The 17,044-nt window shown below is 43.7% G+C and overlaps 1 protein-coding gene and 1 long non-coding RNA gene across 6 annotated transcripts in view; one reads left to right on the top strand and one right to left on the bottom strand.

The window, feature by feature from the left end:
- LOC122565231 (zinc finger RNA-binding protein-like) overlaps window positions 1–6,178 on the bottom strand; it is an 81,834-nt gene extending 75,656 nt beyond the window's left edge. For 2 of the 5 annotated variants that reach the window (XM_043720991.1, XM_043720994.1), the window contains exons 1-2: window positions 6,004–6,173; window positions 4,882–4,960 (exon numbers count right to left, since the gene is read on the bottom strand). In XM_043720991.1, coding sequence (XP_043576926.1) covers window positions 4,882–4,960; window positions 6,004–6,040 — 116 coding nt within the window. In that variant the 5' untranslated portion in view covers window positions 6,041–6,173. Of the gene's footprint in view, window positions 1–4,881; window positions 4,961–6,003 lie in introns of all 5 variants that reach the window. The other 3 variants (XM_043720995.1, XM_043720993.1, XM_043720992.1) reach the window with 3 other exon arrangements.
- On the top strand, window positions 5,545–11,070 carry LOC122565232. The gene is made up of 2 exons (XR_006316119.1): window positions 5,545–6,004; window positions 10,928–11,070. It is a non-coding gene; the product is annotated as an uncharacterized LOC122565232 (long non-coding RNA).
- Window positions 11,071–17,044: the final 5,974 nt, after the last annotated feature.

Genomic DNA, 17,044 nt, shown 5'->3' with positions numbered 1-17,044 from the left:
AGCCAACATCTAGTCTTCTGGCACCTCACTGTGACCCTCGATGATACAAATATATCAGCAAGGGCCCCAGCAATCACCTCCCACAAAGTTCTAGGATACACCTGATCAGGTCCTGGGGATTTATCCACTTTTATGCATTTCAAGACATCCAGCACTTCCTTCACTGTAATATGGACAATTTTCAAGATGTCACCATCTATTTCCCTACATTCTTTATCTTCCATGTCCTTTTTCACAGTAAATCCTGATGCAAAATACTCGTTTACTATCTCCCCATCTCCTGTGGCTCCACACAAAGGCCGCCTTGCTGATCTTTGAGGGGCCCTATTCTCTCCCTAGTTAACCTTTTGTCCTGAATGTTTTTGTAAAACCCTCTTGGATTTTCCTTAACTCTATTTGTCAAAGCTATCTCATGTCCCTTTTTTGCCCTCCTAACTTCCCTCTTAAGTATACTCCTACTGCCTTTCTACTCAAAGGATTTTCTCAACCCTTTATCAATAACGCCACTTCCACCTCCTCTCTTGCCTCCCTTTCTGTCCTTCCTGAAGCATTTGTATCTTGGAACATTAAGCTGGCAGTCCTGTCCATCAGTCCTACCTTGTGGTCTGCTTTGTCCCTGCTTTGCCAGCTTCTTTTATCAACTATACCAGTCTCAGATTGATCTCATTCCTCACTACCTCTGTGGGTCCCACCCCACCACCTTACTAGTTTAAATCCTCCTGAGCAGCTCTAACAAATCTCCATGCCAGTATATTAGTCCCCTTCCAATTCAGGTGCAATCCATCCTCCTTATACAGGTCACTTCTACCCTAGAAAAGATTCCAATGATCCAAAAATGTAAATTCTTCTCCCATACACCACCTGCTTGGGCATGCATTCATCTGCTCTATCCTCCTATTCTTACCCTCACTAGCTCACAGCACTGGGAGTAATTCAGATAGTACGACTCCCGAGGACCTGCTTTTTAAATTCTTGCCTAACTCTCTATATTCTCCCCTCAGAATCTCATTCTTTTCCCTTGCACACATTGGAACCAATGACGTAGGAATGACCTCCTGCTGGGCCCTCTCCCTTTCATAGAATTTTGCACCCTCTCTGAGACATCCTTGACCCTGTACCAGCCAGGCAACACACCATCCTGATTTTTCGCTGCTGGCCACAGAAACATCTGTCTGTGCCTTGGACTAGAGAGTCCCCCAACACAATCGATCTCTTGGAACCCGACGTACCCCTCATTGCATTACAGCCAGTCTCGATACCAGAAACTTGGCTGTTCGTGCTACATTCTCCTGAAAATCCATCACTCCCTACATTTTCCCAAATAACATACTTGTTTGAAATGGGGATAGCCACAGAGGACTCCTGCACTGCATGCCTTCCTCTCTTACCATTCCTGGAGTTAACCCATCTGTGTGACTGTATCTACGGCTTTTCTCCCTTCCTGTAACTGCCAGCCATCACACCCCCTTGCTTTTGTAAATTCCTCATTGCCTCAAACCGTAGCTCTAACCGATCCATTCGATCTGATAGGATTCGCAACCAATGGCATTTATTGCAGATATAATCGTCAGTAACACTTAAACTCTCCCTAAACTCCCACATCTGACAAAGAAGAATATATCATTCTACTAAGGGTCAATTTTTGCTTTTTAACAAAGCTTTTAACTTTTCTGTTGGTTGTGGATGCTTTGATATGTCTATCAGATGGTATTTCCACAATTAGGACTGCATATAAGCCTAAATTGTAACTTGACCAGGTTGCCAGCTGTTTTGGCACTGCTGTTGACTTGTTCACCAATATCTATCATTGAGAAAAGTTGGGCAAGATAGTTGTGTTATGTCAGACCATGGGTTACAGATTGTGGTGGCACACAATTTTGTGACTCAGTTTAAAATAAAGCACAGAAAAGACTGAAGGACAGTGACAGAATTCGAAGAATGCAACAATAAATAATTAAGCAAATTGGGAGTTCCTTTCTGTGGAAGTGAAAAGACGAAAGACATCTGACAGAGATCTTCAAATTCGGCAAATGTTCAGAGAGGATTTGGGCAAAGCTTTCACTTACAGACAAGTCCAAAACAAGGGGAATAATTATTAGACAGTTAGTAACAGATCAAAAAAGTAATTTACAGGAGACCTCTTTATACTGATACCAAGGAAAATAAGGAATGTAACACAGAGTAGTTGCTGCAGGTTGTGTTGACATATTTAGGTTTGATTCAAGTAATAAGGGAAAGTCGCCATAGTCTTATCAGTGCACAGAGCTGCTTTCTCATTAGAGCCAAGCGGTAGCAGTTGAACCTCAGGGTCACCACAACTCAGGCAAGGGGAAACACTGAGGAGAACAGTCCTTCACAGTAACCTCAGCCAGTGCAGGAACCAACACTGTTGGCAACACACTACATCACAAACCTGTTTTCTAGCCCACTAAACGATTCAACCCCAATTCAAATGAAAGACATGGAGTCACTGACGATTCAGGAGGATTGGAAGAAGTAATTAGGGTAAGATAAGGCTCAGGGTCAATTGAATACCAGTATAGACCAGTTGGGTTCAAAGGGCTATTTCTATGCTGTAGAATTTACATAACTTGGTGTGTCCAATATCACTAGCAAAAATCGGAGCCTTGTATGAAAACTCAAAAGCTGGTGCCCTATTCTCACGCTGTCCCAGACTCCAAACGTTACTAAGCTCCTTCCACCTCCATTTCTCCTGAAATCTACAGACTTTTCATAACAATGCTTGGCAACACCTAATCACAAGCACTTGACTGCAGTATTTCAAAAGGCAGAATCTGAAATGAGAGAACTAACTGGATTCATACTCTGATGCAAATACAGTTATGATACATGTTTTGAAAATACAGTGAATGATAAGTAGAAACAAGATCCTTTTGGAAAGAAGCAGAGCTAGAGAGAGAAAATTGTCAGTCCCAGTTTATGATCACCAAGGAAGGGGGTAATGACTGGAGCTAAACAAATGAATTAGTTTTTAAAATTAATACCTACTTTGGATTACCTTTGGTGTAACACAATGAGTTAGCCTCACCAGAATTCATATGGAAATGGGGACTGAAAGTGAGTTAACTTTCAGTTTTGGTTTTTGCCTCTCAGGTTTAGGCAGATATGGGCAAAGTGCTGCTAAATGGGACTAGATTTGTATAGGATATCTGGTCAGCAGACGAGTTGGACTGAAGCGTCAGTTTCCATGCTGAACATCTCTATGACTGTGTGGAGTTTGCACAGTCTCCCATGTTTGCATGGGTTTCTTCCCACAATCCAAAGATGTGCAGGTTAGGTGAAATGGCCATGCTACATTGCCAATGCTGTTCAGGGATGTGTAGGTTAGGTGAAATGGCCATGCTACATTACCTATGCTGTTCAGGTATGTGTAGGTTAGGAGCATTAGTCAGGGAAAATAGAATAATAGGGTAGGGGAATGGGCCTGGGAGGGTTACTCTTTGGAGGGTCAGTGTGGACTGTTGGGCCAAATGGCCTGTTTCCACACTGTCGGGATTCTATGAATCTCAGTACAATGGAACTTTAATCAGTTGTACCAATGGGCTGGGGAGTGGCAGATGGAGTTTAGCTATTGCATTTTGGAAAAGTAAATCAGAGCAGGACTTATACATTTAATGGTAAGAGTCTGGGGAGTATTGCTGAACAAAGGGACCTTGGAGTGCAGGCTCATACTTCCTTGAAAGTGGAGTCGTAGGCAGATAGGATAGTGAAGGTAGTGTTTGATATGCTTGCCTTTATTGGTCAGTGCATTGACTATATGAATTGGGAGGTCATGCTGCAGGTGTATGGGACATTGGTTAGGCCACTTTTGGAATACCGTGTGCAATTCTGGCCTCCCTGCTATCGGAAGGATGTTATGAAACTTGAAAGGATTCAGAAAGATTTACAAGGATGATGCCAGGGTTGGAATGTTTCAGCTATCAGGAGAGGCTGAGACAATTTCCCCTGGAGCATCAGAGACCGAGGGATGACCTTATAGGGGTTTATAAAATCATGAGAGGCATGAATAGGGTAAATAGACAAGGTATTTTCCCGGGGGGGGGGGCACAGCATAGGTTTAAGGTGAGAGGGGAACAATACAAAAGGGACCTAAAGGGCCACTTTTTCACAGAGAGGGTGATGCATGTGTGGAATGAGCTGCTAAAGGAAGCGGTGGAGGTTTGTATGACTACAACATTTATAAGGATCTGGATGGGCATATGAACAAGAAAGGTTTAGGATATGTGCTAAATGCTGGCAAATGGGACTAGATTTATATCGGATATCTGGTCGGTAGGGGCAAGTTAGACCGAAGGGTCTGTTTCCGTACCAAATATCTCTATGACTATATGAGAACCGGTTTAGTGATGTGAAAGCCTAAAGCCAATGCTCCTCCCATGGAGCGATAACGGTGCAGTCACAGGGTAGCAACGCCATCATCTAAACCGGCAGCAGAAAGGAAAGATGAGAAACGCGGCAGGTAGTTGCCACCTGTAACCCCCCCCCAAGCCAAACCCACCCCACACCGAGGCCGGTACCTGGGCTCCTTACACCATGGTCAGGGAAGGTGTACTACACTGAATCCCGAGGGGAAAGAGGAGCTGTGGCCAGTGATTGTGCACATCTCTTCATCGCTGTAGTCCGGACGCCGTGGTCACGGCCGCCATTTTTCGGTAACCGAGGGTCCCACCGTTTATTCAGACCTTGCAGGAGGGGGGGGATGTAAGGGGTTTTTTTTGCAGGGAAGTAAGGAGGATGAAGATTCAGACGAGGAGGGTGGGGGAATGAGGGAAAATCAGTATCGCTAGTGAGTGAGGGAGGGATGTCCGTTTGATGATCCCTCCCGTGCTGCACCGGCACCGTAGCCCACCCCCCTCCTACCTGTACTGAGTGCCGCCATGCGCGAATCCGTAGTAGTTACTCGCCGCCATCTTGGCGTCTTCGCCCAACCGGCCGGGCACTACGTCACGTGACCGATCCGGAGTTTGTGTTGGGGGGGGCCACGAAAGGGAGAGAATCAAACAAAAACTTTATTAGCATCGCCTCTGCGAACAATCGCGATGACTTTATTAACAACTCTCGGCCCGCGGCTTCAGCACCGCCACTTGACTGAATACCACCAACTGCTCCTGTGTGAGGGGACAAAAGCTCGGGAATACAACGTGAGGAAAGCGGCTCTCTATTGCACGAGGTTTTGTTTTATTTCGAGTTGGTCGTTCAACCGCAGCTCAATGTCGTGGATGGCCAGAGCAAACCACCAGACTCTTGGGTGCGACCACAAGGCAAGAAAGAAAGATGGTTTTTCGGCGGGGGGGGAAATTAAATAATAATGCTATGATCTTTAATGTTTCGAGTTCAGTGACCATTCAGAATCTGCTCTGAGGAAAAACCACTGGACCGGAAACGTTAACTCTGCTTTCTCTGCACAAATGCTGCCAGAGCTGCTGAGTTTTACCAGCAATTTCTGTTATTGTTTTTAACCAAATGCAAAACCTGCAGATGCTGTAAATTAGAAACAATGACTGCAGGTGCTGGAAACCAGATTCTGGATTAGTGCTGCTGGAAGAGCACAGCAGTTCAGGCAGCATCCGAGGAGTTTTGCATTTGGTCTTTACTGATTTGGGGGGGCGGGGGGCCCCCGCAGCATTGCTTATCCTGAATGGCAAACCGGATATATGTGCCCCGCCCTCTTTCCGACTGGCCGACGTGTCTGTCAATCACGGTCCGTTTCCGGTTGCTGCGGAAGAAGTGGAAAATTCCGCAGAAAGCGACGGTTCCGTGAAGCCGGCTCCGCGACATAACAAACCCCGGCTGGATGCATTATTCCAAGCTGTCTCAGACACTATGTGTTCAACATCGCCAGGGGCCGCTGATTTGAAAGGGGTGAGGTGGTGCTACTAAGTTCCTCCCCGCCTCCCTCCACCTCCCGCACCCCCGGGCGGCTGGGCGCTGCTGGCGGCCTCGCCGGTTGATGCGAGAGGACCTGGTGCCGTCGGTACTCACCGTAAGCGAAGGAGACTATCGGACATATAGGAATCATTAGCTTCCCTGCGTCTGACCGCGACCTTTCACCTCACCGATACCCCCCACTCCGCGCTCCCGTTGCACACACACAGTCTGCGCGGTGACGATGGGACCGGCGCCGTGCGTGCGCGCGAACGTGGCTTAGAGTCCATTCAGAAAAGGAGAGTCGTTTTAACCTCCCAGCCGACAGGGGACGCTGCATCCCCCCCATTAAAATGGGCTTTTATGAATCCCAACAAAAGGGGTATTGTAGTGTTTAACCCCACCCCTGCTATGAAACTAAAGTGTATTAGGAATACTGGCAATTTATCCCTTAACAGAAACCAAAAGGGTAAATTTCAACCACCTGGTAATGAGAGTGTTGATGACCAGCAAATGTTTAATTTTTTTAAACATTTAAAGGCCTTATCCCTCAGTTTATCCCGGTGGAGGAAGTGATGCACATCCAAACACTTCGTCTACTATGTCTGTTGCTCTCAATGTGGTCTCCTCTGCGTTGTGGAGACAGGATGCCAACTCGCAGAATGTTTCAGGGAACATCGCGCACCAAACAACCCCAAGGCCCTGTGGCTGACCACTTCAACTCTCCCTCACACTCCACTAAGGGCATGCAAGTCTTGGGCCGCCTCCACTTGCAAATCCATGCCACCTGTTACTTGGAGGAAGGACGCCTCATCTTCTGCCCCCAACCACATGGCATCAACGTAGATTTCACCAGTTTCTTCGTCTCCCCTACCCCCACCTCTTCCCAGATCCAAACCCTCCAACTTGACACCGCACTCTTGAACTGTCCTACCTGTGCATCTTCCTTCCCATCTGTTCCACCTTCCCCTTGACCTATCACCATCAACCCCACCTGCATCTACCTATTGCCTTCCCAGTTTACTGCCCCTCCCCCACCCCACATCCCTGATGAAAAGCTTATGCCTCAAACGTTGACTTTCCTGCTTCTCAAATGCTGCCTGACCTGCTGTGCTTTTCCTGCGCCACACTTTTCGACTCTGATCTCCATCATCGGCAGTTCTCGCTTTCTCACAAAATTTATGATCTTGCCCCACTGGCTACCTGACAAAGGAGTAGCGCTCCAAAGACTTGTACTTCCAAATAAGCCTGTTGGACTATAACTTGGTGTTGTGTGATATACAAGCCATTGCTAGTCACTAATTGGCCCCATGAGTTGTTATCCACTCCATTGTCTGTCCAACTGTTCTTCTGTCTCCTTTGGGCTCTATCCCCACCTATCATTTTCTCCTTACCCCTATCATCTGCATAAAAAAACAATATTTTCTTAGCTACCATCAGTTTTCGCGAAGAGTCACTGGACCCAAAATGTTAACCCTGATTTCCCTCCACAGATGCTGCCACACCTGCTGAGCTTTTCCAGCAATTTGTTTTTGTTTCATAGCATGTTGGACACGCCTGTAGTAAAATGCTGGAGATTGTTGGATAGTTTGTTTTTAATCATCTGTTGGGAATCAGTTATAGTTTGATGTCAAAGTTAACCATTCATCTGGTCAATGACAGCTGCCATCAGAAATTTCACTTGGTGTCTGTCTTTATTGAAGACTGTGATCACTGACTGGCATGTACTTTAATTCTGAGAGGTATTGAAGCTAGCCATGGACTATTCTCATTGATTAATCTACTTGGATATACCTTTCCAGCAAGAATAATCCGTGATTAGAAGCAGTATATTCCCCACATGCCCTGCAAAAGTCCTAAAAGATAATTTCTGTTTTGACAGTCAACTGACTGAATCAGCATAAATTCACAAGCTGCACAGCTTTGAATGGTGCACTTACCCAGTATACAGCTTAGCACTGTTCTATTATTAATGGGTGCATACAACATCAATCACTAAAAAAGTTTCTGATCATGTTTCCTGTATTCCTGATGTGGTTACAAATACTTGATTGCCATGAGACCTTCTGGGAAATAGATACAGACAATCTTTGCAAAATTTTGGAGCTGGATTGCTTAAAATATTTGAGAGAAAATTGGCATAAGCTATTAATTTTGTGATGTTACATTGTGTTATTGGTATGAAGTTGTCATCTGGGTACAAAAGCCCCTTGTGAAATTGTTTATCCCATTCTTATGGATGCAAATAACCTCAATCAAAATTATTATTTTGTGTGTTTCTCACTACAATGTGGTGTTCCCTCATCCTGTCTGTGCCCTTCGACATGGACAACCACACCATTGTCCTCTCTCTGTCTCTCCTTTGTGGCCCATTCTTTTGGTCCATCTTTCCCATTAAATCAGTATAACTGTTAAAATGGCTCTTTATTCCCATTTACGATTAGCCATCTCTACAATCCCATTTGAGTTGGGCCTATTCATTCTAAAGCTTGTACCTCAGCAGCCTGGGTGAAGAATGCAGCTGCTGATAACTCCCATTTACACCTTGACTCCACTGCTATCACACTTAGCTATTTGACTTCAGGTCTTGAGCAAGCCAGAATTTATCGTTGCCACAGAACCTGAAATTGTCCTGTTCAGACTATGTGCCTTTTAGTTGCTGATCTCATTACCCTGCCTGAATGCAGCTTAGGCTCAAACCAAAAATATGTAACTCTCCGGTTCATACTTGATCCTCGACTGAGGTTCAAAACCCACGCCCATCAAGATTGTCTGTTTCCAGTTTGAAACATCATGCGTTGTTACCACTACCTCTTGCCAATACAGCTTAAACCCATTGCCATCTTGGATTCAACTAGCCTACTCATTCATGATCCCATCAAATGGTGGCACTGACTCGAGGGCCGACCAGCGTAATTCTATTCCTATTTCTTATGATCATATCTATCACAATATCCACTGTCAAGTCAATGCAGTTGCATTCTCCATGCATTTGTCCAACCTCTCTTTCTCATTCCTGGTTTTTCAAACAAAAATCCAGCATATAGTGGCCATGTTCCTAGCTCTACTGTATTGAGTGCTTCTTCCACTCTACTCCACCATTATTAACACAATCTTTGGCCATCTTGTCTCACGTGCTAGAACTTTTGTCCATAGCCCTTTGTTACTTCTGTCACTATCTTTTGTAAACAAAAGCCTCTTCACCGATGTCTCTGAACACCCCCTCTCTTCTGCCACTTAACTTCACAATGTCAAAGACTGTGCAGAAATGCAAGTCGTTACAGCATTAAATTGTGTGTAATTTCAGCCAACACCCAAAATGTTGGATCTTCTGCATCTTGATCAATCAATCAGCACCTCTGCCCTCCACTGGCTCCATCTCCAACACTCCTTCAAACAAAATCAGTATCCCCTTTTAAAGACCTTTTCACAAATTTGCCTCATCTGACTTCACTTTCTGCAGCCTATACTTATTCAGCCTATACTCTGGCTGTCTTCACATCATATCCTCCTATAACTCTCGATTGGTGGCAGAGCAATCTGGAAATTAGATGTGATCTTTCTGAAATTCCCTCCCTCCCACTCCATTTTACTACCTCCCTCCACCTTTTCAAGATCCTCTCAAAACCACTACTTCTGCTGTGATTTACTTGTTTACCACAAGTCAGTATAGCTGTCTTCTGTTCAACACTTAGGAAAATTTTACTAATCGCTATAATAAAACCTGAACTTTTTATCTCACTCGTGGCATGGAAGTGTGAAAATTACACTTCAGCTTCTGGTGGTAAAAGTGTTAATGTAGGAGTCTGAAGAATAGAGTCAGGAAGGGCTGAGCAGGGAAGGCTGTCTGAACCTAGTGTATATACAGCAAACAGTTCCTCATTCTCTGCCACAGATGAGTTATGTAGGGTAGGGAGGTTCACCGAACAGAATCTTGTTGGCACTGGACGAGAAAATGAACTCTGAGAAAGTGTGTATGATGTTTTGTTGAGACACAGGTTGAGAATTGTGTAGTGTTGTGAATTGAGGCAAGTGCTAAGACACCTGAACAAGTGGTTCAGTTTCAAAATCTTGTCTGGAGAACTTTTACCAACAACAATTTTTATTTATAGGATACCAAGTAAAACATCCAAAGCTGATTTCATTTTTTAAACCTCTTTCTGTAGGAAAGAGAAGTAATTAATTGAAATTATGGTTGACAATGCAGGTTTGAGGAAATTCCAAATCACAAAGACAGCAAAAGTGACAGTTAATAAGAACATTACAAGATCAATAGGAGTTAAGAGTGTAGGTGGGTAAACAGAAGATTATAACCAAAAGACTAAACATGAATGTGGCAGTGGAAATAGGTTAGGTAGTTCAAGAAGAGAATAGTAAATGGAATTAGGTGTAAATTTGCTCGCTGAGCTGGAAGGTTTGTTTTCATTGTCAGTTGGCATTGGTTTCCCATTTTTGGGCCAGTTTTAACGTATTGCGCCCATTGGTGTTCGTGACTTTTGAAAAGATTTGTAACTGAGCTTCAAATCTTCTCAAAACTCACTAATAGTAAATGGAAGTTTTCCATTTGTTCTACCAAAATACAGAGACAGTGGAGATTAATGAGGACAGGAATAATTCAATTACTACTGTTACCATTGCATATAAACAAGGTTTATAAAACCATGAGGGGCACGGATAGGGTAAATAGACTGGGTCTTTTTTTTTCCTGGGTTGGGGGAATCCAGAACTAGAAGGCAGGGGTTTAGGTTGAGAGAGGAAAAATGTAAAAAGAACCCAAGGGGCAACTTTTTCATGCAAAAGATGGTGTATGTGGAATAAGCTGCCAGAGGGAGTGGTGGAGGCTGTGGTACCATTGCAACGTTTAAAAGGCATCTGGATGAGTACATGAATAGAAAGGTTTAGAGGGATATGGGCAAATGAGATTAAATTAATTTAGGATATCTAGTCAGCATGGACAAGTTGGACCAAAGGGTTTGTTTGGAGGCTGTACATCTCTATGACTCTATGTATGATTCTAATGTTAAATTTCTTCCCTTAACAGTGCCACGGAAACATCAACGGACTGCTGTGGTTCAAGAAGACTGCTCGCCACCACCTTGAGTGCCATGAGGGATGGGTAATAAATGCTGGTCTTGCCAGCGGTACTCACTTCCCATGGAAAATAAAATACCTTTTAAAAAATTATTTTCCTTTTCATGCAGTACAGTTACTCTCATCTTAAGAGTCCTATCTATTACGTTTATTAAATTGTTATTGCAATTAATAGGAAACTCTTCCCAATGTTCCATATTTATATGGTCCAGACTTTTCTTGGAGGGTTGGAAAATGGATGTCAGGACTGTTCCAAGGATCCGATTCTGTTCCTGGGATGGGGTGCCAGCACTTTACAGGCCCTGATTTTTTTTTTTCCATCGAGGTTGTTTGTAAATTGGCTGGACGGTTAGTCGGCAGATCAGTCATCAATTGTAATGATAAGAAGAAAGGTGAGACCTAATTTCTGTTGACCATAGCAGATGTTATTCTATCTGATTCAGTCATTGAGGTAGTCGTAGAACAGGAAGGACAATGTTCTGGAACATGTAGCAGAGAAGCCCCTCGTTTTACAAGTGGAGGTCTGGGATTCGTTGTGGAGGAGGGAGGACCAGTTTCCAGAAGGTGGTAGCAGTGACGGGGGAGAGAATGTGAGAAGATGGAGTGCAGTTCAGAAAAATTGGTTGCATTGCAAGCAACTTTGGATGAGTGCAATAGGAGATTGTCCTGAGAATCCTCTGTGTATTCACCCTCCAGCTGAGATGCTTGAGGCTACGTGCTGCTCCTGAACAGTAGAAGAATATGTTCCCATGGCTTCCCATGTTCTTCACGCAGCACGGATCAGAACCAGGATGCTCCTTTTCATTTTTTTTTTTTGAGTGCTGGCATTAGCCATCGAGACAGCAATCCTCCATCTCTGTCCTCTAAAGATAAAAGGACATGATGCCAGAGGAAAGGCAGAGACCTGAGAAGGGGGATGTCATTATACACATGGTTGCTATCATTGAGTAAGGAGCAATGGAGTTTGACGGGATAGCAGCCCATGAAGTTGGGGAAGACAAGCTAGCTTCCCCTGGGGGAAGAGGGTAAATTGAAATTGCAGTGGAGAGATGGAGGTTGTGGTGTGTACTCTGACCCATCTAATAGCATGTTGAGATCTCTGCTGCAGAGATTCTGCTGCTCTGAAAGGTTGTTCTCCTGGTCCCATGAGTTCAAAAACTGCATGGAGTGGAGGAGATGCATTACTGTACCTGCACCTAGCAAATACTAATACGCAATACATTAAAACAGGTACTTTCCTATCTCATGTGCAGCCACCACCATTGCACATAACATGCCTCCTCGTGCATTTAGATTGGGTGTTACTGGATGATGAACACAATAAGCAAAGGAAGATGCAGGATGCAGAGGTAGCTGTGGGCAGCTACACTTGGCGGTTAGTCCTGTCCGACTAGGGATGGCATGTACAGTAGTGATGACGCTGTGGGTTAGTGATTAATGAGAGGATTATGACAAATGTGAGAGAAAAGAGTGCAATCATGCAGGAAGCCCTTGTTCTGATCAGAGACCATCCAACATTGAGAGTGGAAGCCCTTTCTATTGAGAATTTCAGTGACAGTCACTCAGTGTCTTGATGTGTAGGTAGTGCAGTCAATGATGTCCTGTACTTGGGGATATCCACAATGGCGACAAATTCTAACAAGGCTTTTAACTGATCTTAGAAAGGAGGCAGAAGCAAAGATGTTCCAGGCTTCAGGGCTCAATGGTCTGTAGTTCTCTGGCTTTTCCTTGCCTTTCTTTTATAATAGCCACCCTCCAGTCTTCTGGCATCTCACCTGAGGCTGTCGATATAAAAATATCTGTGAAGGGTCATGCAATTTCTTCCCTAGCTTCTCTCAATGCATTGGGATACCCTTGCTCAGGTCTTGGGGATTTGTCTAACTTCGTATTTGAGGACCTCCAGCACCTCCACTTCTGTAATGTGGACTCTTTTCAAGACATCACTATTTATTTCCTCCAATTCCCTAGCTTTCATGTCTTCCTCCACAGTAAATACTGATGCAAAATATTCATTTAGGATATTACCCATTACCTTTGTTTCTGCACACAGACAGCCTTGTTGATATTTAAGTAGCCCTATTTTCTTCTTAGTTACTCTTTTGCCTTTAATGTACTTATAGAATCTTTTGGACTCAGCTTTGGCAGATAGGATAAAGGAATCTCATGTCCCCTTTTTGCCCTACTGATTTCCCCCTAAGTGTAATGCTACTCTCCCTATACTCCTCAAGGGATTAACTTGATCCTAGCTGTCTGTGTCTGACATATGCCTCTTTTTTTTCATGACCAGAGCCTCAATATCTCTCATCAGCCAGTGTTTCCTACTCTTGCCAGCCTTGCCGTTCACGCTAACAGGAACATTGCTGGTCCTGAACTCTTGTTAACTGGCTTTTGAAAGCCTCTTACTTCCCAGACATTAATTTACCTGTGAACACCCTCCCCCAATCAATTTTTGAAAGTTCCTGTCTAATTCCATCAAAATTGGCCTTGCCCCAATGAAGAACTTTAGCATGTGACCAGGCCTATCTTTTTCCATAACTATTTTAAAACATAGAATTATGGTCACTGGTCCCAAAATGCTCCCCCAACTAATACCTCAGTCACTTGCCCTGCTTTATTTCCCAAGAAGAGGTCAAGTTCTCTGCTATAGCCATCTACATATTGATTGAGAAAATTTTCCTGAATACATGTAATAAATCCCTCCACCCCCAAAGCCCTTAACACTATGGCAATCCCTGTTTGGAAAGTGAAAATCCCCTATTGTTACCATTATTCTTACAGCTATCTTTGATCTCTGTACATATTTGCTCCCCAATTTCCTGCTGGCCACTAGAGGGCCTATAGTACAATGCCTTCAATGTGATCACCCCTTCTGGACAATCCCTCAGGAATATCCACAGTTCTGCTGTGATGTTATCCCAAATCAAAAATCCTCTCTTGTCTCCCTTTCTTCCTATTGCATCTGTACCCTGGAACATTGAGCTGCCAGTTCTAACCCCGCTCACCCCCCCCCACCCCCGGCCATGTTTCTGTAATAGCTATGATATCCAAGTTCCACATTCACATCCACATCCATGGCCTGAGTTCATCCACCTTATCTGTCAAATTTCTTACATTGAAATGAATGCAGTTTAATTCTCCAGTCTTTCCCCATTTCCTGCCATGCCCTTGCCTCTCCTGTTGATTTTAACTTGCTCTCTTCTGTACCAGTCTCAATATTCTCTCCTGTCTCATTACTGCTTAATATAGGAGTAGGTCATTTAGCCCTTTGAGCGTGCTCCACTGTTTATTGTGATCATGGCTAATCATCCATCTCAGTATCCTGTTCCCACTTTCTTCCCATATCCTTTGATTCCTTTAGTCCTTAGAGCGATATATCTTTTTAATGCAAGTCTCCAATAATTTAGCCTCGACAGTTTTCTGTGGGAGAGAATTCCACAGGCTCTCCATTCTCGGGGTAAGGGAATTTCTCCTCATCTCTGTCCTGATAGACCTATTCCTTGTCTCTAAGCTGAACCCTATCGCAGCTGCTGACAGGGTGTGGAGAGCAGTGCTGCAAGGCTTAATGTCTTCCACGATGAAGGCACTAATTTCAGTGACCATCTGGCTAAGCACATCCTCCAGCAGCATTAGTTCTCCAACATTGTCAACAGATGCTATACAGAGGGTATTGTCTCTGTCGCTTTCTATTACCCCTGCCATGTTTGAGCATATTTCTCATTGCCATTGGACTCAAACTCTGACAGATGTGTTTCTATTACCAAATACTGCCTTCTCTGTGCTAAGATGACTTTCCAATTGTGTCTGGCAGAATTGCCACATCCTTGGGCACAAGCCTTTCCACTTTGCAAGAACATACTGAAAGCATCTTATAACTTGTACCAAGGATTGGGTGCCCATCTGTGCCATCTTTCCTTTCAAGGGGCCTGTTTAATTTTTTAGGACAGCTATGATAATCTGCCCAATTTACCTGTTTGCATCTGAACTGCTCTTGGTCCTTATCAATATCTCAGACTGGCACTCTGCAAGCTCTCAAATTAGCCAATTGGACTTATTAGCAGATCGGGCAAGTTGGTTTTTATGTTTTTCTAATCAAACTGTCCAGTGATTTTAATTTGCACTTCTGGAGCAGGTGGGACTTTGAACAAAGTCTTCCTGGCTCAGAGGATCAGCAAGTTCTTTTCTCTTGGATACGGTTGAATGTTTTTCCCATTGCCAAATCACCTGTGGTTTTTTTTTAATCTTTTAATCACCACCAGTAAGTCACCCATGTTTTGCAATTAATAATTTAGATGCAAAGTTGCAAAAAGAGACAGGCAGGTTGTCTTTAATATATCTGAGAGTTATCACACACAATTGAATTTTTTTTAACCAGCAAATCAGTGACTTTTTTCTGTTTTTAACTATTAACCACCACCAGTAAAACACCTATGCAGCCAATTGGTTAATACCTGCAAAGACTGTTATGAGAAATGCAAACCATACAAGCAGGTCTTTTTTTCTTTCTACCCAGAAGAGTTATTGCCTTGCCACCACCAAACCACTGTGACTTTGTTTTTTTTTTTAAATTAATCACCACCACCAGTAAAATCACTCGTATCCAACTGTGTAGGTATAAGCAAATCCCACCATAGATAGTGCAAACCATCACAAATGAGGGGCAGGAGGAAGGGATTAAATCAAAATGGAGTTGGAAGGGGAAATAACACACTGTATCCCTCCCTTTGATACCAAACTCTCTGAAGGCTGCAAGAGCATTGATGAATGCTCCTTCTCCAAGGACACCAGATACAAACATAACCATGGAAACAGGCAGGATTTTTTTCTCCAAATCATCTGTGGTTACTTTTTGTTTCTTTGTGGTGAGAAAGAAAAATGTAGACACTGTTGTCAATAGACTTTATTATATGTATTTTTTATACACCACAGGAAAATACCCATGTGGTCAACTGAATATTTACAAGCAAAGCCTGTTAATGGCAATGCTAATGTCAAAAAATGAGGGGGAGGTTAGGGAGAGAGGAAGGGGACTAAATCAAAATGGAGTTGGTGAGGGAAATAAAGCTTTGTATCCCTTGCAGTGCCCACCTCTTTCTAAGGGCATTGAGAACATTGATGGGCAACATGCACTCCTTTTCCATAAGACCATAAGACATAGGAGCGGAAGTAAGGCCATTCGGCCCATCGAGTCCACTCCGCCATTCAATCATGGCTGATGGGCATCTCAACTCCACTTACCCGCATTCTCCCCGTAGCCCTTAATTCCTTGTGACATCAAGGACATCTGGGTGTGAACGTAACAGCAGGAACAGGAAGGTTCTTATGCAAACAAATTGGGAATAAAAATAGGACATTTTCCTAATTGAATCTATTGTCACATTTGATAAAATCATGGCTGATCTGTTTGTGGCTGAACCACCACATTCATGGCTACTCCCTAATTCACTAAGAATCTATTTATCTTTGCCTTAAAAATATTCAGTGACCTACCTGCACCACCTCAGAAGAAAGTTCCAAATACTCACTGCCCTGTGAGAGAATTCTCATGTCTACCTTAAATGGGTAGTCCCATATTTTTAGATGGTGTTCCCTTGATCTCATCCCTCCCGCAAGAGCAAACATATTTTCGGCAGCAACACTCAGTTTTGTGTTTCAATACGATCACCTCATAAGACACCCCAATCCAGCTGGATGACTGCTTAGGAATGACAATAAGAAACCATTTTGCTGGCCATAGAATCCCTGTAATGTGGAAGCAGACCGTTGAGCCCATGCCAACCCTCTGAAGAGCATCCCACCCAGAACCTACCCCTGTAACTCTGCATATCCCATGGCCAATCCACCTAGCCTATACTCCAGGGCAATTATCATGGCCAATCCAGCTAATTGCACATTTTTGTCCTGTGGGCGGAAACCCAGTGCTGTTATTTTCAGTGTCTGCCTCTATTCCTGTTCACAGTGGAATATAATATCCTATCCTAAGTCTTTGCCAGTTATGCCCACATGTCAAATGATTTTGGCTTCACATATGAACCGTAATTGAAATTTTCCAAAAAGATCCAATGTGGAC

Source organism: Chiloscyllium plagiosum, chromosome 31 (genome assembly GCF_004010195.1).
Source record: "Chiloscyllium plagiosum isolate BGI_BamShark_2017 chromosome 31, ASM401019v2, whole genome shotgun sequence".
Lineage (NCBI taxonomy): Eukaryota > Metazoa > Chordata > Chondrichthyes > Orectolobiformes > Hemiscylliidae > Chiloscyllium > Chiloscyllium plagiosum.
The sequence above is the reverse complement of the archived record's forward strand: the minus strand, read 5'-3'. Positions and strand labels throughout refer to the sequence as shown.